The sequence below is a fragment of the Sphaeramia orbicularis genome, chromosome 14, assembly GCF_902148855.1.
Source record: "Sphaeramia orbicularis chromosome 14, fSphaOr1.1, whole genome shotgun sequence".
NCBI classification, from domain to species: domain Eukaryota; kingdom Metazoa; phylum Chordata; class Actinopteri; order Kurtiformes; family Apogonidae; genus Sphaeramia; species Sphaeramia orbicularis.
In genome coordinates, this window is record NC_043970.1 from 53,119,190 (window position 1) to 53,141,175 (window position 21,986).

The 21,986-nt window shown below is 40.5% G+C and overlaps 1 protein-coding gene across 1 annotated transcript in view; it reads left to right on the forward strand.

Moving 5' to 3' along the window:
* LOC115433560 (coxsackievirus and adenovirus receptor homolog) overlaps positions 1–21,677 on the forward strand; it is a 64,314-nt gene extending 42,637 nt beyond the window's left edge. The window contains exons 3-7 of the mRNA XM_030155033.1: positions 1,584–1,788; positions 13,785–13,940; positions 14,039–14,161; positions 16,670–16,808; positions 20,249–21,677. Of these exons, the coding sequence (XP_030010893.1) occupies positions 1,584–1,788; positions 13,785–13,940; positions 14,039–14,161; positions 16,670–16,808; positions 20,249–20,531 (906 nt within the window). The 3' untranslated portion in view covers positions 20,532–21,677. The remainder of the gene's footprint in view (positions 1–1,583; positions 1,789–13,784; positions 13,941–14,038; positions 14,162–16,669; positions 16,809–20,248) is intronic.
* Positions 21,678–21,986: the final 309 nt, after the last annotated feature.

The following is a 21,986-nucleotide window of genomic DNA, read 5'->3' on the forward strand; positions in this document are numbered from 1 at the left end:
AGGAGAAGTAAAGCATTTCAACCAAATTACCTGTTTACATGGCTAACACATACAGGCGGTACATGACATCTGCCGACTGCTGTAGAGAGAGAGAGAGAGAGAAACCAGTGTTTGAGTTGGAAGTAGAGCAACAAGACAAGTTGCTAGAGAACCACGGCGCCTCTTGTTTTGCTCCTCTTGTGCTTCCTTTGAGTGCTCAGCCTCCTCTGATGGGTTCATTATTCTTCCTCTCCTCCTGCCATGTTTAGTTTTTCCTCCGTCTCCTCTCCACCCAGGGGTATTGCCGTGCATACGCCTGGTGCTGATCGTGGCACAGAAACGCCTGTTGATGACTGTCTCCATGGAAATGTGGAGGAATATGCCAGCGCCTATAAAAGAGAATGAGAACTCTTTTCATTGTTTGCTTTTCTTTTACCTCGCTTGTTCTCATTCTTGTGTTTTTTGGGTTTTTTCCGCTTCTCCATAACACCAGCTACTAGCTCCTGAGCTTCCTCCCGGCTCCACCTGGCCTTGGTTTCTAGACATTTCCGTGGTTCTTGGAAGACCCAGACGATGCGTCGAGGTGGTGGGGGTCACTACTCTTTGTTGACACAGCAGGTGTTGATTTGGCTCCACAGTGGTTGCTTTGTTTGCTCCACCTTCATTCTTCTTAAGCAGCGAAAGGGCACAGGCTGCCAGACTGAAGGGCAATGCACAGATAAAAGGGAGTGTATTTCCTCTCTTCTATACACTTTGGCTGGTTCACTGAACAGGCCTTTGCTTTTAGAAAGCTCACAACTGTCAATCCAAGGCCTTTGTTTTATTTGTTTTCTAGTCAGTCTTTGGTTTTTATATAGACACCAGGTACAGTACATCATTCTAAGTACTTCTATCACAGGGATGTCAAACTCATACTAGTTTAGGTTCCACATTCAGCCCAATATGATGTGAAGTGAGGCAAATATGGGAAATACTACGTGAAAACTAAAATTACATCATGAAAATGTTTACATCTTCAAAGTTTCCTTAAAAATGCGAATAACATGAACAACCTGAAATGTCTTAAGAAAAGGAAATGCAATTTTAACAATATTGTCATTTTATCAGTGTATCATTTACATGTGCATCACAACTTACAGATCACAGTGGATCAACAAATACACAAAACATCTAGTAACAGGCAGAATATTGTTAGAATTGCACTTTTTTCTCTTAAGATATTTCAGGTGGTTCATGGTTGTTAAGGTTATTTCCATTTTTTTGTGAAAGGATAGTTTGTACATGTAAACCATATTCTTGTAGTTTTACTTTTTGTACACTAAAACAAAGAACAAAATTTGGAGTTGTTGGTATTTATATGTTATTATGATAATATTTTGCTGGTCTGATCCACTTTAGATTATACTGGTCTATATGTGGAACCTGAGCTAAAGTGATTTTAACATCCTTGATTGTTAATATCTCAGTGGAATTTTTGCATTTCACAGATTCATCCCGTGGGCCAGATTGGACCCTATGGCGGGCCGGTTTTGGCCCATGGGCCGTATGTTTGGCACCTTTTCCCATCATGTCTTAACTCAGACTCTGTTATGTGGACTCTCCAGGTGCTGCTGTACTCAGGTGACAGGGCTTATGAGGACTACTACCCTCCCATGAGGGGTCGAGTCCACTTCAACTCACCTGACCCCAAAAATGGCGATGCCTCCATCACCCTGACTGGCCTGAAATCGTCTGACTCGGGCACCTACCAGTGTAAGGTGAAGAAGGCGCCGGGGATTCGCAGCAGGAAGATGCTGCTGATCGTCATGGGTGAGTACGGCGGCGGCGATGGCGAGATAGATCACTGAACACACCCTCAGTTCTCTGTGTGAAGCCTCACATGGTAAATTCACTCTCTCTGCAGAGTGGAAATGCACCAAATCACACGGCCTTTGCCCTCCTTGGCTGTTTTGATGTAATCCCTCCTAAAATCGAGTGCATAACCTTCCTAGAGGCTGTGGAGCACTGCCCTCTTTGTGATATAATTCAGCGTTCGCCCTAGATGCTCTCATGCTGTCATTGTCTCTAAATCATCACCATTTTATACTCTACATGTTGTATTAGTGTCTATGATTGGAGCAACGGTACAATTTCAGTGCATTCTGCTCCCTGATCGCATCTTTGTTTTCCATCACAGTTCTGCTCTGTTGTGGAATATTTAATAGCACAGTGGAAGCCGCTTATCATCATCACGGATGATCAGATGATTATTGTCACCACATCTTTCAGTCTTCAGCTGTCTGTTGGTTGAAGACTCTGTTGAATAATGAGAGCGGGTTTTATACAGTTGAAGGTACCGGTAGTAATAAATACTCACTACATATTCCAGATCTGCTTTTTTATGTAGGCTATAATAGAAATTTCAGCTGCTTTTTAGGTCATATTAGAAGCACCACTTCATGAGGATTGTTTGTTCCACCTTGTACTTTTCCTTCTGGAATTAGTTGGGGTTTTTTGCTTCCTAATAGGTCTACATGATTAAATGAATCAGTACAATCTCATCCTGTGAATTTCTGACAAAAGGCTGCATATAACGAAATGGGACAAACACAATCTCTGTTGATTGGATATATTTTGCATTATATAAAATAGGTCAATATCTGAACATAAACCCAGTGTGTCCATCCACTGTCATTGATACAAATCCATGGGTTTTACTGGTGAATCAATGTTGTAGAAGATGATGGTGTTTCCACAGTAACTATGGAGCCTCTGAACGTCCAAATGGGTCATATCTGATGACCATGAAAAGATGACAAACTGTATTTTACACCAATTATTTACATGTATTGATCAGATTAGTGGATCAACAGATACTAAACAGTTTAGATCAGTAGATGCTTTTGGTGTTCAGCTGCTTTTGAGGTCATATTAGCAGCACCATTGATGAGCGTTGTTTGTTCCATCCTGCACTTTTCCTTCTAGAATTAGTTGGGTTTTTACTTCCTAATAGGTCTGCATGATTAAATGAATCGTGACAATCTCAACCTGTGAATTTCTGACAAAAGGCTGCTTGTAGTGAAAAGGGACAAACACAGTCTCTGCTGTTTGGATATATTTTGCATTTAGTGACAGTGAGTAGCCACAGGTTCAGTGTAAAACGTGCACATGCCTGCATTTCAGTTGGTGGTGGTGGTGGTTGGGGTGCTTAGCCTCATGCATGCAGTCTCGGGGGGGGGGCTGTTGGACACATGCGTTTTGGAGGCAGGACATTTATACTGGCCTATTATGTATTACACATATGTACAGGGTGGGGAAGCAAAATGTACAATATTTTGAGGCAGGGATTGAAAGACAGTGTATGACCAATTAGTTTATTGAAAGTCATGACAATTTATTTTTCCACAAGAAAATGTCCGTAATAGAAAATGTTTTTATTCTATGTGTCCTCCTTCTTTCTCAATAACTGCCTTCACACGCTTCCTGAAACTTGCGCAAGTGTTCCTCAAATATTCGGGTGACAACTTCTCCCATTCTTCTTTAATAGTATCTTCCAGACTTTCTCGTAATAGTTTTGCTCATAGTCATTCTCTTCTTTCCATTATAAACAGTCTTTATGGACACTCCAACTATTTTTGAAATCTCCTTTGGTGTGACGAGTGCATCCGGCAAATCACACACTCTTTGACGTTTGCTTTCCTGATTACTCATATGGGCAAAAGTTTCTGCAAAGGTATGGATAATAGTGTTAGGTATGATTATGACATCAATATATGTTTGGTTTCAAAACAACTGACGTAGTGCCTGCTGAGAAAAAACAACTAAGTGTTCATTGTAAATTTTGCGTCCCCACCCTGTATAATAAGTCTAATGCGACAGTGATGATTGTTTTGTATGAAATGTATGGTGTGGCAGAAACCTTACCAGCAGAAACACTGTAATAATAATACTGGTTTGACAGTAATAATATTGGGTGTTCCTAAAGTCTGGACACAGGCACAAATGCATATTTTCGAGAAATAAAATTTTCAACAGCATTTTATTCATTTGGAATATTAATGACTATCCTTCACATGCACTGAGAAGTACCAGTTCAATTCTTTCTTCTTTCGACAAAGCCCTATTCAATCTGTGGAGGTAAAAAAAAAAAAAACGAAAGTATAGTTAATGAGATTTGCAGTGTGTCCAGACTTTAGGGACAGCCTGTAGTATTCCAGTTTTAAATGACACCTCTGTGACTTTGCCCATCATTATAAGTGCACGGTGCTGTCTTTGTGAAAGTGGACAAACGCTGGCATTGGCGTGTGCACTCAGCTGCCGTTTTGCTGCACAGGGTGAGACGATGACACATCCGAGTTGTATAAGTCCGATGATTCCGTCCCGAGGCAAACACACACACTCACTCTGTGGCCTTGCTGGTCAGTCGACTGACTCAATGAAGCTGAAAGTGAAGCGCCTCCCGAAACCAGCGCCGTATTTGCATATGGACAAAACAACCCACACACTCTGCTCAGTGTTATGGAATAAGCTGGTGTTATCGTCGTTATCGGAGTTTCACCTTCCTACAGATGGGGCGAGGCTCAGAATATGGCGGCTGCTCCCGTTGACGTCGTGTTGTGTACAAAAGCTGCTGCACTTTAGAAACTAGTCCAACCAGAAAGACATGAGCCAAAGGCAAACAAACAGGACAGAAGCAGCAGTGACTTCAGCCGGAGTAAATAAGATTAATGTTCACACATTTTCAGCAGCAGCAGCCGACGGTGAAGAGGCAGTGTTTTTTTTACGAGACCAAGTAAAACACTGAGCTGTTAGTCACGTCTGCAACTTCCTGCCACTTCACACTTTCCTCTCATTTTCATGTAAATGTTTAATCCCATTTTTGGAGACAAACTGTTCCAGTTTAAATCCTTTCAAGGAGCAAACCATACATTTGTATTAGGCCATAAAACAACAGAATCAGTCATTTGTTCTCTATTCTTCGCTATTCTTCACACCTTATCAGTTCTTGCCCCTTTAGTTGTAACATAACCCCTAAAGACCTAGAACTATTTTTGTGGTATCATTCTACCCAAACTTTTCTTATGTGATTTATCACAATTTTTGTAATATTATCCTCTGTATTTTGCATTTTTTTGGTGAAAATTAGGTATTTTCCTATATTTAATTCACTGATCGTGTAGATGTTGATTAAAGCTCAAAGTAAATTCAAAGGTTATGATATCAAATCAGAGAAAACTGAAGAAAATGTGATTTTTTATTTTTATTTTTATTTTTTTTTCAGCAAATTTATCATTAACTGAAGATAAAACAACTGTCATTGATCCAACTCCATGGGTTTTACTGGTGTATCAATGTTGAAGAAGATGACTGTGTTTGCACGGTAACTACGGATTCTCTGAACGTCCAAATGGGTCATATGTGATGAGCATGAAAAGATGACAAACTGCATTTTACACCAATTATTTACAGGTATTGATAGAATTAGTGGATCAACAGGTAATAAACATTTTTGATCAGTAAATGCTTTTGGTGTACAGCTGCTTTTTAGGTCATATTAGCAGCACCGTTGATGAGCGTTGTTTGTTCCATCCTGCACTTTTCCTTCTAGAATTTAGTTAAGGTTTTTTGCTTCCTAATAGGTCTGCATGATTAAATGAGTCATAATCACAATCTCAGCCAGTGAATTTCTGACAAAAGGCTGCATATAATGAAAAAAGACCAACAAAATCTCTGTTGTTTGGATATATTTTTCATTTAGTGACAGGTTAGAAGCCACAGGTTCAGTGCAAAATATGCTAAATAGAAGCTACATTCTCCTATTGGTTAAAGTTTCTATTGTGTTCAAGTTTGTATGTTTGACTTAATATTTCTAGATGAGTTTCGTGTGTATTTTCCATCATAACCAGGCAAGAATAGTGAAACAAAAATCTTTATCGCAATAGGACTTACTTCCCCAATTCCAAATCACTCTGTTTTCTATTTCTTTTAACAAACCTATTATGTTTTTTTCTTATGTACAGTAGTCTACTTCATAAATTGTGATATATATATATATATTTAAATGTCTCAGCTAAATGGGTTTTCCATGAACTTCCGTGTAGAGCTACAGCTGTTATATATGTAAATGCATTTAATGATTCTCGTCTCGTCGGCACTAGTGTAGTAAAAGCTTAAAAGCACTTAATTTTAACACACATTTTGTTGCACCTACTGAAGAACCCTTTACTGGCATTGAACAGTGGAATGCATGGAAATTAAAAAAAAAAAGGAAATTGCACAGAGCAGTTATGACATGAAAATAACTTGAATATACAAAGCCTGTTACTTAAAGATACAAAGGAAGGACTGGTAATGACTGGTGAAAGTGAAAGAAGATGTGCACCAGTCAAACCTCAAACCGCTGAAAACGATGTGGAAATACCAATGAAATATGACATTTCTCCGTTTCATCCAGCTGTTTTTATCCAGCTGAATGGATGCGATTACCACGATTATGCAAAACAACTGTGGCTAGCTTAAATAATTTTGATAAGTCGATTATGTAATAATTGTGTCAGACCTAGATGCTCTAAATATCTGTGACGCTCTGAGGAAGAACGCTGACAGTTTTGACGATCACCTAAAATTATTACAGCAGTTCCTCTAACATTTCGACGCTCATAACATGCACTGCTTTACATGAAATGTCTGAAAACTTGAAGATGAATTGGTGCAGATATGAACCCTTGCCACTCATGCATCGCATACCTGAGCTGCAGATGTACCGTGGGTAAATTGCCATGGGAATTATGTACAACTCCTTATATGGACATCCTGGGGGGGGGGGTTTATAGGTCACATCTACAGGTTTTGCAAAATGCATTTCTTCATCTTCAGAACCTCAGATATGATACTTTTAAAAACCCTCCAAGGGCAGCACATGCACCGCTATGTTTTCACTACAGCTTCATTATGTTTTATTATCATTTCTGTCATTTTCCTCCGTAGAAGAGCATTTCAAATCCTTCATTGAACAGAGAATCGCATCTTTCCATTCCAAGCTCCATTGATGTCCCTTGTGATTGACAGCCAGATCAATACACATATATCTTCACCTCCCACTGTACGGAATTGGATCAGTCCTTTGTGCATCAACTTGTGCAACATAATGGGTTGAATCCCTCATCTGTCAGTTTTTACCAACCAATAGGCACTCTGGAATCACTAAGGCCCGCCCTATTTCAGTTTAGTCTGTAGAGGTATGAGGAGAGACAGGACAGAAATAGACCTGTCCAAAATGAGACGTCCCCCTCTGCGTGACGGACAAGAACAACAACTGTTTTACTGCACGCCATCAAGAAAAAAAAAAAACTACTAATCAATAAATAGTATGAAAACAATGCAAATATTATGTGCTTAGTAAATACATAAACTATAATACAGTGACTCATGATCTGTAATATAATCTGTTATTCTTCAGCCTCATTTATTCACATTAGAGACATGTGCTGAACATTCATGTTCAAAAGACTGTATTACAAAATGTCATTTTAGACATGTTTTCTACACTTACCTGTTATCTTATTCATATATTCCACTACTTATTTGAAGATTAGACTTTGTTATACCTATTTCAACACCAAAACACTTTGTCCACATGAGTGACGGTGTGTTTTCACAAGAGATTTGAACATCATCACAAGTCTGATTCAAACTTTTGGCATTTAGGCTGAATTTTCTCTTCCTACAGAGCTCTAAGATGGAAGCAGGCCTGAGTTACATAAAGCTGAGATTGTCCTGAACATTTTTAAATAAAACACTTAGGTATTGTGTTATTTGTAAGTAACTTAAAAAAGGGAAATTAATCTATAAAGACCCAAACATCCACCCACAACCAAAACCATCTACTGATCTAAAATGTTTAATGTCTGTAGATCCACTAATCCTATCAATACATGCAAATAATTGGTGTCAAATGCAGTTTGTCATTGTTTCATGGTCATCAGATATGACCCATTTGGATGTTCAGAGGCTCCGTAGTGACTGTGGAAACACTCTCATCTACAGCATTGATTCACCAGTAAAACCCATGGAGTTGGATCAATGACTGTGGATGGACACACTTGTTTTTATGCTCAGTTATTGATATCTTTTCTGAAAAGTAACTTTTTCTTCAGTTTTCTCTGTTTCTAATGTAATAACCCTCAACTTTACTCTGAGCTTTTATGAACATCTACATCATCAGTGAATTAAATGTAGGAAAATACCTGATTTTCACTTGAAAATGCAAAATACAAAGGATAATATTTTGATAAATGGTGATAAATCACTTTAGAAAGGTTAAATATAGAGGAAAAAAATCATTTGGAAACTGCCACAAAAGTAGCGGTAGGTCTGTATGGGTTAAGAAAATATGTAGAAATGGAGAAAATGCCCTTGGAGCTCCAATGTAGAGAAAGCATTGAACTGTGGGTAAAATGCAGCTGTAGTGGCTACAGTGTGTGTCTGTTTGTGTGTGATATGTGGTGCTGACAGGCTGCAGGCGGTTGACCTCACGGCCGCGGGTGTTTTCAGCTCTGAAACGGTGACAAGGAGAGGCGAGGACATCTTGCCTGCTCTGCATTTTACCTTCACGTTGATCTAGTCACGAGGTAGCGACGGTCCAGAGACCTGAACACAGCTCTGCCTTTACTCCGCCGGTCCTTCACCTTCACGTACGCAGCCGTACACGCGCCCTGACACACACGGTTTACTGGTGTGTCGCGTCACGGCGGTGAACAGGAGGTAGCGTCTGTTGTCGTGTGTTCTCTTTTAACTGCTGCTTCTGGACGTTGAAGTTAACAGGAGCAGAGGAGCCACCTGCAGTCCTGCATCGCATCTCAGCAGCCCTCACTACCGTTTACCGTTTGTGACTTGACTCCAGGGCTGCGTGACGCGACTGAAATCTGCTGAGTGGATATAGGTCATTCATATCTGATAACGATACATATCACAGTAGAGCACATTTACTGGAGATTCATTGAACTAGCATGGAATTACCATATGGAAAGGCCTGTATTTATGCATTTATATCCCACATATATTATTTATATACACTATTTTTCCTCTTTAGGTTTAACACAGCCATTGTGCTTTGGGAAACAATTATAGTTTCATTTATTGTTTACTGTTTTGTTGATAAAGTTCAATTCATTTATTATAGAACCACTACTTCTAAAGCATGCAGTTAAAGATCACATTAATGCCTCATTGAGATTAAAAGTCTCTTTAGCTACCGTGTCCTGACCAACACGGCAGCTGCACGAATTACAGTTGGTGTAGAACCAAACATTAGGGATGCACCAGTGCCACTTTTTTCCAGACTGAGTACAAGTACTTACATTTGAGTATTTGCCGATACCGAGTTCCGATACGAGTACTTAACATTCCCAATCCAGTTGTTAGTTGCTTTTGTAAATGTGCTTTATTGTCGTTGTCATTAGTCTGACTGGAACAAAGTGCTGCCACTGACATTTAATGTGTTGGAATGAGCGTTTGTCAATTAATCCACCAGGGGGCGCTGCTCTGAATTAACCATACTGGACAAATACCAGGAAGAAGAGGAAAGTTTAATGAGAAGAAGAAAGTCAGTAATGACAAACATGGAGATGATAGAGGTAACACTAACGTGATACTAATATTACAGCATTTTCACTGGTAAGGTTTAAAAGCTCAGCTTCAGCAGGAAGAGAAAAGAGAAATGAGCGACAAGTTTCATTTTCACTTCCGCTGGCGGGGGTCCGCACCGCTCCGTACCCCCGGCCCAGCCCTGGGTAGTTGTCCTAAATGTGTCAGTAGTTTTTCTGTAACTCACACAACCGCTCTTTGAACAGATCCTCTACCTCCATGGTTCCCGCTGGTATTCTCCATCTGGGTATGCATCCACCAGCACCTGGAAAACAGATGGAATATACGCAGAGGACGGACAGAACGCTGTGTCTGTATCTGTCTGTGTCTGTAACATTACTTGCAGTCAGCGTTACTTTTATCGCTGTCATTTATTTAGTTAAACCTCCACACTCTTCACACTCCACACACATTATTCCTCCTCCTCGTACCTGCTGCACTGAATTGTGAATGTCACACGGCCGTAAGTGGCATTGGTGCATTTGTATCGGATTACTTTTACAAGTACAAATACGAGTACACACACTGAGTATCGGAGCCGATGCCAGATACTGGTATCGGATCGGTGCATCCCTACCAAACATGCAATTAAATAATATCAATAAAATTAGAAATGCACCAAATATAGAATCGATACACAATATACAAATAACTTATATGAGTCAGAACCAGTAAAATATATCTTAATAGTCTGGCAAAGCATAAAACAGGAAACAGAACACACTTTTTAAACTCTCTGTACTATTTGACCTGATTCTTCCATAGGAAACTGTTTTTTGTAGTTGACAAACAGGAAGAAAACTCCGCAGCACTCTCTTTAAGCATTAAAATGCCTTCATTCTCATGGCATGGTCATATATAGACCTTAAAAAAAACTTCAACGCGTTTTGGCTTCAAGCCTCCATCTGGAAGTCAAAGTGATGAAGGCTTGAAGCTAAAATGCGTTGAAGTGTTTTTTAAGGTCTATATATGACCATGCCATGAGAATAAAGGCATTTTATTTGCTCAAAGAGAGTGCCGTGGAGTTTTCTTCCTGTTGGTCATCTACTTTATTATCCCTTTTTCCAAAGAGTACCTCAAACCGACTCTTTTTTTTGGGTCCTAGAAGCATTCCTTCCCATGATTTTTTTGAACTTTTTTTTTTTGTGTGTGTGTGTTTTGGGAATCGATCTGCAGCATAATTCACAAAGGTTCCCGGTCCACTGCAGACTTTAAGACAAAACCACGTCCCTGCAGCGTCTCTGCTCTGTGTCACAATGGAAAGTCCTAATGAAGAGTGTGATTTGTGACTGAACTAAACAACAGAGTGTAATTTGGAATGATGGACGTAGCCCTGCTAACTTTCCTTATTCTCTGTGCAGCTAATCACTGCAGCCCTTTCTGCCTTAGATCTGACCCCAGACAATCCTCATCCAGATCACAATCAGGATCTCACTGCACAGCTCAGCAGCCAATCTATTTAATTCTGTCCGCCCGGCTTTAGTTCCCACTCACCAGTCGAATGTCACTTTCTATTGAACAATCAGCTTCTCCGACCGCAGCGAAAACCACAGTCGAGCTTTGCTGCTCTGCTTATCTTGTCCACAGTACACTGTAGCCTTGTGCGACTCATAAATCTGTATTCATTGTTCATTTACCGGAGCCACATTGGCTGAATCGCTCTGCCCTTTATCTCCCGTTGGTCTTCCAGCCTTTGTCACCGTCTTCTTTGACCTCATCTTTCCAACAAATAAATCTGCTCGTAAGACGTCCGCCGAGTGTCGTGGTCCGGCCGCAGAACGTTTTGGCTGACTTTCACCTTTAAAAGATGCCTTCAAAATGTCATAGCTGTTTGACATTTATGGTGTGTAGCGTGAATGTGTGCATAGGTGCAGCATCGCAGCAGAAAAGAGCAACCAGTGAGTTGGAATATGCACAGCCTGGGCCTCCATCATTCAACCATCTGTCCATCACCACTTGCTTAATTTTCACTGTCTCCCCCCGCCCCCTCCGTCCTGACCCACTGTGCGTTTATTAGATTAGTAGGAGCACTCAGTACCGGTCTACTGTTAATCCTACCGCTACGCCTGCTAAGCCCCCACCCACCCAACACCTGGTTCAGATCTCCAGAGCTCCACTGCAGGGTGATGATGTTACAGAACCTGTTTCCTCACTTTGATGCCAGCTTTTAGTCGTGAACACAGACCTGCACTGTGAACTTGACCTCTTACAGGGTTTCCCCCCAGTTTGTTATAAAAGCACTTTCACACCTGAAAGTTGGATCTAAGGTTCATGTTTTTGGGCACTTTGATATATTTACACCATTTAAAAGCTTATTTGGCGTCTTTCCTCTCCAGAGTAGCGTAGTTCGTCTGATATTTAATATTTTGGTTTTTGCTTCTGTGTCTAAGGCAGGGGTGTCAAACGAGCGGCCTGCGGGCCAGAACTTGTCCACCACAGGGTTCAATCCAGCCAGTGGGATGAATCTGTGAAATGCATAAATTACACTGAAGATACCAAGGATGTCACACTCATATTAGTTCAGGTTTCACATACAGACCAATTTGTTCTCAAGTAAGTCAGACCAGTAAAATACTGTCGTAATAAGCGATCAATAATGACAACAGCACATTTTTCTCTGTTTTACTGTAAAGAAGTAAAATTATGTGAAATGTGAATTGCACACTTTGTAAATGTAAATATATTCATAATATGATTTGAGTTTTTTTCACTGTAAAACGTTCATTAAAGTTTGGAGTTGTCATTATTTGTAGGGTGTTCTGTCATTATTTTACTTGGTCTCACCAACCTAAATGAGTTTGACAGCCCTGGTCTAAGGATATTTTGACCTATTTTGTTTAGTCTGAACTTTCAGATTTTCTCCTTTTCCATCCTTATCATGTACATTTCCCTTTAGACATGTCCATGCCTCTTATACATCAACGTATTTCTCTTGTGTTTTTCGTGTTCCATTAGTTTTTCTTCTTCTTTTCAGCCAGTGTCCTTGCGTATAACTCATCCAGAAACTTTGTTCTGGCCCAACACCACCTCTTTTGAGCGGCAGTTTGGTCCTCACCATGATCCAGGAGAGGTTCCACACCTGTAAATTTGGTTTCAATCAAACTGGAAAGTCCAGAACACACAATGTAGGCATTGCATGACTTGAGAACAATACCCAACAACACCACATCTGTGGCTGCTACTGCACATAAAGTAACAAAAAAAAAATCTGATAAATTATGCTGTATTTATTGTCAGTTGTTTGTGTACCAGTGTAAATATTAGAGAGACCATTGCATTGTGGGTTATTTGTGTCCTTAATGTCTATGTATAGTGAGAACTAAAAGTCCAAACTAAAAGTATTTGATGAGTCAGCTTTAATCTGTGTGAGTTTTCATGTTTTTCTGACACTGAGGAGATAGTCATGAGAATATTTCCATGACAACGTCATTCCTCCAGAAATGAAACACGTGAAGGTTTAGTCCTGGACATATTGTTTTCTTCAAACAATGCGTGGGTGTGTTTCATGTTTCTTCTGGATTTTTGGCTGAATATTTTAGTATCAGCCTTAAATTGTACAAAGATGGGTAGTTTTTAGACAAATAATGAATCCATCTCCTCAGTAGAAACCATCAAAGCCCTTAAACCCTCCACAAACACAGGGAAAACCCTGCCTGATGCCCCCCCCCCATACCCCCCGTACCCCCCCTCGCCTCCTGTTCTCCTCAGTTCCTGACTGGCCGTGAGTCTTTCTGGACTCGGCCTGTTTTTAATTTGGATCTGTGTTTGTTTTCCACCCCCCTCCTCCCCTCTCCTCTCCTCCCTCTCCTCTTCTCTCCTCTCCTCTCCTGCCAACACTCTCTCTGATTGAGGAGTGTTTGCTCAGGTACTGCTGCTCAACTCCAAACGTCGCCTCCGTCCTCAACCCGACTCGACGCCATGCACGTGTGTTTGTGTGTTCGCCGCCATTAAGCTGAGTGACGGCCCCTGTAATGACAGCAGCTGTATCAATTACTCTGATTACCACTCTCATTACGTTGATGACTGGTGCTTTGAGAGCGGAGGAAATCAACTTTAGGAAAACACAATACAAAGACTGGAGTGGCCCACAGCATCTGACGGCAGCGCTGATGCCAGATAATGCGTCCACCTGCTTGTGTGTGCTCCGTTTCACCTGTTTCTTCACTGTTTTCTCTCCACAGTGAAGCCGTCCAAGCCCAGGTGCTTCGCCGAAGGCCCGACGCAGGAAGGCAAAGATATCGTACTGCGCTGCTTATCGAGCGAAGGCACCAGCCCTCTGCAGTACAGCTGGGAGAAAACCAGCGGCAACAAGCTGCTGCCCGCCACCGCCATGCTCGGTAACCGCCTCTCACAGGCAACTCCTCCAGTCCTGTAGGGCTTCCCCTCGAACTCCATCATCTTTTCTAACTTGGCATTTCTTCATCCTTGGCTGCAGATCCCGTTGGAGGCACCATTAATGTCAAGAACGCATCTGCCAGCGCATCTGGCACTTACCGCTGCACTTCCAGCAACCGGGTTGGCATCGAGGAGTGTATACTGCAGCTTAATGTGACACCTCGTGAGTACAAAACAACAAACTGTGCTGAAGCCGCTTCATACTGAAACCGGGTGAACTGCTTAAACCAAAAGTGAAACACAGGTCTCATCTGTCTTGTGCTGACGATGGAAGAGAAATGAAGAGGCATCACAGGTTACAACAGTGGAACCTTCAATGAACGTCAGAGTTACCGATAAGAATAATTATAATAATTAAACCAACCTACAACCCATTATGCACACTTCGAGAGAGAGCAATACAGATATTAAACAATACAGGACATTTGGAATATACCAATAAACTATTCTTACACTCATACATTCAAATTAAGGGATGTGGTTGAATTTGAAACAACAGAAATATTATACAAAGCAAGAAATAAATGACTTTCAAGTAACATGCAGAAATTATTGACAGATGGAGAGAAACTAAATATGAAACAATGGTTTGCAAGAACAAATTTTAAAACGTGTATCTCATATTGTGGAATAAAATGGAACAGAACATGAAACTGTGTGAAAATATCACAAAATTTAAGAAAATGTATAAAAACCTTATTTTCCAGAGATATAATACCAATAAACAGGAGTACAACAGTAATAGTTACTGATGGTATGTTGTAATTTGTTCTCTTTTTGTAGTAATTTAATAACTGATCTATTCTTTTGTATAGACTCAATACATTACTCATGGGGTTGGATGATAAAAGCTCGTTTTTTTTCCTACCCTATTAAAGAGCCACAATGAAATAGTTGTAGTGCCTTTTTTAAAATTATTATTGTTATTGTTTTTATCAACTTTTTGCCTTCAATGTTGTAGTGTCCCATTTAAATTTGTAATTTCTCTTTGCCTTTTGTTCACGTCTATATTTTATTTTGCTTATGTTCGAAGTAAAGTTTATCATTATAATAATAGGAAGAACCTTTTATTCATAAAACACTTTACATTTCTAAAAACAGAAAAAAACACAAGAATTAAGCAATTGAAGATGATGGACAGTAACAGTCTATGAATAAAACAGTAAATGGAATAAAAAAGAACAGATACATGAGTGAGATGGATGTGTTGAAACTTTTTTTTTTTTTTAATTGTATCTATTTGGAATGAACAGCTAAATTCACCAGCAGATCAACATGGTAAAAAAGAGACAAATGCCATTCCAGTTTTTGTTTTGAGTCCAGAAGATGTACTTCACCAGCTGATAAGGCAAACAAGTCCCAAAAATGAAAAGCATCGGATTGTGGAACAAAGTTTGTTTGTCCTTGTAGTGACTGTTCTCCTTCAATATCTTAAATTTCACAGCAATTACACTCAAGTAACCACAATGGATATACATTATCCTCCAAAGGATGATCTGGTTTGCCCAGAATAAACATTCATCTGTTCAAACTTATAGATGAGTCATGTGTGGATTGAAGAGCTTTAAATACATATAATTACTCACAGTGTGAAACTGAAGGCTCATCTGGGTTAGATAATACTTCATCTCTGACGTAAGTAAAGTAAATATCAACTCATTTCAGGTGGCAGATTAAATATAAACCCCTGTTTTTGATGCGACTGTGTCTAAAGTGAGAATCCTACTTCAGACTTCATTGCACATGTAGAAATAAAGTGTGAGATTTAAACCTCTTGAGTGGTGGCAGCGCCGGAACCACAGGCTTCAACTGAGCTTCATAAATGTTAAAGAACAGACATTAAAACAGGACTGGAAACCAAAACGATGATGGGAGAGGTTTTTTTACAGATCCGTTTGCATTTGGATGGTGTTTTTAGGCTTTTTGGATGTTCCTCATTCATAATCTGCTCCAGTTTTTACTCATTTTGTGTCTAGATTTAGACGCACATCATCTGAAAACCTAAGCACTGTTATAATCTTGATAATGACCTTTGGATCATATGTTTGTTGGAACTGCAGTAATGGATGGTGTGTTACCTTGTCATCTTTGCAGCTTTAAAATCCATTTTCTTGTGCTGTATATTATGTTATGGATGTGACCTACATACAGAAAACATATGTCATGTGAATGATACGCTGCCAGATCTATGATGGCATTTTACTGTGGAGAAAGAAAAAATACATTTCATGAAACCTAAGTATAAAAACATCCAAGTACCTTCGTTATGCACAGATTCTACAAAATGTTTAATCTGTAGTTTATTTAATGAAACCACCATTTTGTTGAATCACAATAAAATGAAAATATGTGAATAAACATTAATAATATAATGTGAACTTAAACTTTAATACATAACCTTATCTATAAATGTGATTTCTCTCAAAGTCAAGTCAGATTCTTAATAAAAGTAGTAGTGAAAAAACAACAATTCCCATGATCCCATGCTCCTTCACAGCATCATCTACCACTATATCTTTTCTTATCCTTTTCAAAGCCTAGAAGCAGATGCCACCCACTGTGTTTAAACCCGTATTCTAGATCTTATTCAGACTCAGGCATGTGTTATGTTCAAGTGTTTCTGCCCTCATTGTTCATTTTTCACTGTAACATGTTTTTCTTTGTCGTGAAGCCCCCAACACCGCGGGTATCATCGCAGGAGCCATCATCGCTGTGCTCCTCATCCTCATCATCATCGCTATCATTCTGTTCTGCTGCTGCCGCGCCCGTCACCGAAAGAAGTACGAGAAGGAAATCTGCAACGAGATCAGGTACGTAGTAGAGATCTGTGTTTATCTGAAATTCAAATGTGCCTTTACTTATAATGGTTCATATTTTGGTGGTTTATATCATGTAAATGTTTAGCGATATCAATGTAGTTACTATTGAGCACGAATAGGAAGTCATATATGGACTTTCATTTGGGTTAATGACCTTTGACCTTCAGTGACTGGAAGGGTCAAACTCAAGGTCTCCAATGTCTACATTTCAACTATCGTCTTCTCCAAAACTACTGGTAGGATTAATTTCAAATTTTATCTGCATCTTCCTTGGGACAATGTCTGCAAAGTTCATTCACAGTTTTGAGAAATTTTGTTTTTTGAATATTTGACGAATTTTTGAAATATTGAAAATGTGCCTTTTCTTATAAGGGTCCATATTTTCAATCAATCAAATCAATCATATTTTATTTATATAGCACCAAATCAGAGCAAAAGTTATCACATTACACTTTACATATAGAGCTGCGCGAAACCAGACTCTCAAGCCTGTTTACAGAAACCCAACAGAATCCACCAAGAGCAAACACTTGGTGACAGTGGTGAGAAAAAAACTTCCTTTTAAACAGACAGAAACCTGGAGCAGACCCTGACTCCTGGAGGATGGTCGTCTGCCTTGACCAGTTTGGGCTAAAGAGAGAGGGTAAAGGAAGAGAGAGAGAGAGATTGGGGGAGGGGGGTAGACACACGAATGCACAGCAAATTAATCTAATAGTGTTAAAAAGTAGAAAATCTGGTGTTAGTATAATTACCATTACCAATTACCATTACCAACTCTACCATCTACGTAACTATATAATAAACACTATCACAACAATATGTACAAATGAGTGATGATGATGAAGGCAGGAGAGAAGAAGGACCGCAGCAGCAGGTCCAGAGATGATCCAGGGAAAACCTGTGAGGACATAAAGCCCAAAGACTCCAGGGAAGAAGGAGAGTCAGTAACATGGATTTGCTGGAGTGTAAATAGAGGAGGAGCAGAGATATTCTGATGGTGTATAACATGTAAATCAGGGCTCTCAAACTCATTTTCTTTCAGGTTCCACATTCAGCCCGATTTGATCTCTCAGTGGGCCGAACCAGTAAAATAATAACAGAATAACCTATAAATAATGACAACTCCAAATTTTTGCCTTTGTTTTAATGCAAAAAACCCCCACAAAATTATGAAAATACTTACTTTATAAACTATCCAAACAAAAAAGATGTGAATAACCTGAAAAAAATAAAATTTCTTTAGAAAAATAAGTGCAATTTTAACAATATTCTGCCTCAACTTATCATTTCTACATGTGCGTTATGGATCAGATCTAGTTCAAATTGTGCTTAATTTTCTCTAGACATTTCAGGTTGTTCGTATTTGTTCAGGTCATTCACATTTTATTGTTACAGGATAGTTTGTAAATGTAAATATTTTCATAATGTAATGTTATTTTTTGCACTAAAATAAAGACAAGTATTTGAAGTTGTCATTATTTAAAGGCATAATATAATTTTTTTCACATCAAACTGAGAAGACAATATGAAGTCATTATTTTTTGTAGGTTGTTATGCTATCATTTGACTTCATCATCACATTGGTCTGTATGTGGAACCTGAACTAAAATGAGTTCAACAGCCTTGACTGTGGAATTTGTGCACTTTGCAAATTCATCCCACGGGCCAGATTGGAACCTTTGGCATTTGGCCCCCGGGCTGCATGTTTGAGACCCCTGATGTAAATGGTTACAGATATCAATGTAGTTTCTATTGGTCACTGATAGGAAGTCATATATGGACTTTGAATTAGTTGAGTTCTCCTCCAGTGAAGGTACCACCGACTTCTATTGGGAGATTGATCTCCTGCATCCAGACCACAGGACTCGAACAGAACCTGACAACCTCACAAACTCGACTGGTATTGATTCTGGATTGAACACGATGCTGAGATACTGGGACATTAGACCTATTTTTTATCATCTGGGAAACATTTATAGACTGAATTAGAGTTGTTAAACATAAGCAGAGGTTGATCTGAACGCAGTGATCATGTGACCCCGTCCATCTCCACCACGTCTCCATCAGCTCCACCACCCGCCCACAGAAACACTTTCTCTCCATCAGCATTTTCCTTTTTTTACCCCTCCTCAAATAAACAGCTGTGGTAATCAGTTTGAAAGCTTTGTTTGCTCTGTGGATTCTGTGTCATGTCTGCTGCTGGCTGCCTCCCACCCCCCCTCCAGAGCCGACCCACCCTCCATCCGGCCCGCGGGCGGTGTACGACCGCCAGGTTTACTATGGCTACGCCGCGGACTGAATCTGTCTAAGACCACAATGTGACACCGCTAACACTGTAGGACAAAGAGGATTAGACCGCCGGCCTCGTCTCGTACACAGAGACTCAACCACTGCAACTCCACAGCACGAAGCTCTGAACTCAACAAGCCCCTCAGGCTCAGTTTGATTGAGCATTTAACTGGATTATTACTGCTTATTAGTAGTTAATGTGCTGGCAGAGGGAATAGAGGGCATTGCTGTATTTGGTTGCTCAGCTCCGTCTCTACAGGCCATTAGACAGGCAGTGATTGGGCAGCGTCTGCACGCTCAGCCACAATCAGACAAGGCCATTTCCAATTATTTGTCCTTCTTTGTTCAGTCGAATCATGTCCGACTCCTAAAGTGACGCACACCGAGTTCTTGACTATTCACTGTTGTCCTCGGCGAGGGCTTTGATGGGTCGATCAGTCCTGACAATACAGACGCCACTGAACTAGAGTTTATAACACCTGAGGAAAACAGGTTCTGCCAGTTGACATCCACACAAGACCCAACATAAAAGTATTTTCTAAAGGTCATACCATTGAGCGAATGAGTTTTGTTCAGTTGGTTTGTAACAAACAAGAGGAAGTACAACATGGGACACTTGAAGAAATACTTTATTTCAGGAGTATTTTATTCATGGATTTTCAAAAAATGCCATGTTCAGAATTATTCATACCTTATTCATAACACATTGTTTTTAACATGGGTAGTTTTTGACCCATATATGGAAGGGTGGAGGGTCCAAACACTCGTCTCTAAGGGTTAATGATGAAATCAGTTGAGAAATGTTAGCATTGTAGACCTTTTTAATCAGTTTACATTCACATTTTCATCCCTGCTGTGACTGATCCAATATGGCAGCGCGGTTGATGTTTGTCTGTGTAGAAGTATGTCTACACCTGCTCTAATATTTGCTTTTCTCAGGCATCTGATTGGGTTAAATCACCACCTGTTGGCTCTACTCTCAGCAGTTCTTCATTTGTGTTAGGAGATGCATCAGTGAAGCAGGAACACTAATGTTAAACCGCGCCTGTGTCCACGTGAACCAGGCCTCAGATGTCTTCCTGAGGACAGATGTCTGCTCTTATTTTGTCTTAATGTCCTGCTGTGTCTGTCCTCCCCCTCAGAGAGGATGTCCCCCCGCCCAAGAGTCGCGTTTCCACAGCGCGCAGCTTCACCGTGGGCAGCCAGCGCTCATCCCTGGGCTCCATGTCGCCATCCAACCTGCACGAGTACGCCCTCAAACCGCAGTACGACAAGATCCCGTCGACGGAGGAGTACGACAGGCCCCCGAGCCACGCCCCCCTGCCCCCGCCCACCGCCTCCAGGATGGGCGGGCCCAACCTGAGCCGCATGGGGGCCATCCCGGTCATGATCCCGGCCCAGAACAGGGACGGATCCATCGTGTAGCCCGTCCCGTTCTCCGGGGACAGAACAGGAGTAAGACACAAGTCAATGAGGATGGAGCAGGAGCAGGGAGGGGCCAATAAGCCCCGCCCTCAGCTCCTCGTATTTACAAACAGGAGTTTACCCTCTCATGAAGACCAGGCTCTGTTGTGTTGTACTGGAACCACAACAGAGCACATGAACCTTTTATCAACAATAGAATTTTACTTTCTGGACTTTCTCACTGAAATTAGAGCGGATATACAGCAGAACGGTCAATATACAAATTATATTGTACATACGTGGATGCATGTTTTTTTAATAGATGGCCCTTGCTGTAGAGGTAATGTATGTCCTAAACAGATCCAGGCCCATGATTGGCCGGCTGTACAGCTGTATGCATGCATTTGTATATAAAACTGTGTGTATGGGAGATTGGGAAACGTAACGGTCATTAGTTGTCTTTGGACGCCTACAGCAGTATGATTATTCGTCTCATCCGGCAGAGTTTTAGTTTTATAAATTCAAAAGCTCTCCACGAATTCAAAGACCCGACTACTTAGGGAATCTGGAGTCATCTGGTGTAGATCCTGTGACTGTTTGAGCTGTAAACGGTCTATTTAGGTCAGCCGTTGGCCGCCGCCGCGCTCCTCGCCGTTTGAGCGGGCGCTGAAGGCGACCGGATTGGCTCGCCTCGAAGGGGGAGGCTCAGGCCACCAAATCTTGTGATTGGGTGGATTATTGCTTCTTGACCGAGCTTAAAACAACAAAAGGCCGGTTTCTACCCCCGTCCCCTCCCCCCTCGGAGGTCTTCCAGGGGTAGAGGACGGAGGAATAATGGTGGCAGCTGGACATCAGGGTTCAGCGAGCATTCACCTCTGATTGGGTTTGACTGTCAACCTGAATGACCACCAGGACGTCACGCTCATGTTATTAGCAGGATGGGAGCACATGGTCTTAATTCATCATCTGTGGCATTGTCACCCCCCACCCCCACCCCCCTTCCAAAGATGAAGCATATGTCAACAAGAAGCTTATATTTAGATCAGGGGAGTCCAACTCATTTTAGTTCAGGTTCCACATTCGGCCCAATATGATCTCAAATGGGCCGGACCAGTAAAATAATAACATCACCTAAAAATATTGACAACTCCACACTTTTCTGTATGTTTTAGAGTGAAAAAAGTCAAATTACATGATGAAAATGTTCACATCTACAAACTATCCTTTAAAAATGTGAATAATATGAACCTGAAATGTCTTAAGAACAATATAATGTCTCATCATTTACACATGTGCATTAATGTGTAAAACATTTAGTAACAGGCATAACTTTGTTAAAATTGCACTTGTTTTTCTTCAGAAATTTCAGGTTCATAAGTTATGTACATTTTTTTCCACAGTATAGTTTGTAAATGTAAAGTTTTTCATAATGTCATTTTATTTTTGCAATTTTTCACTTTAAAACAGGGAGAAAAA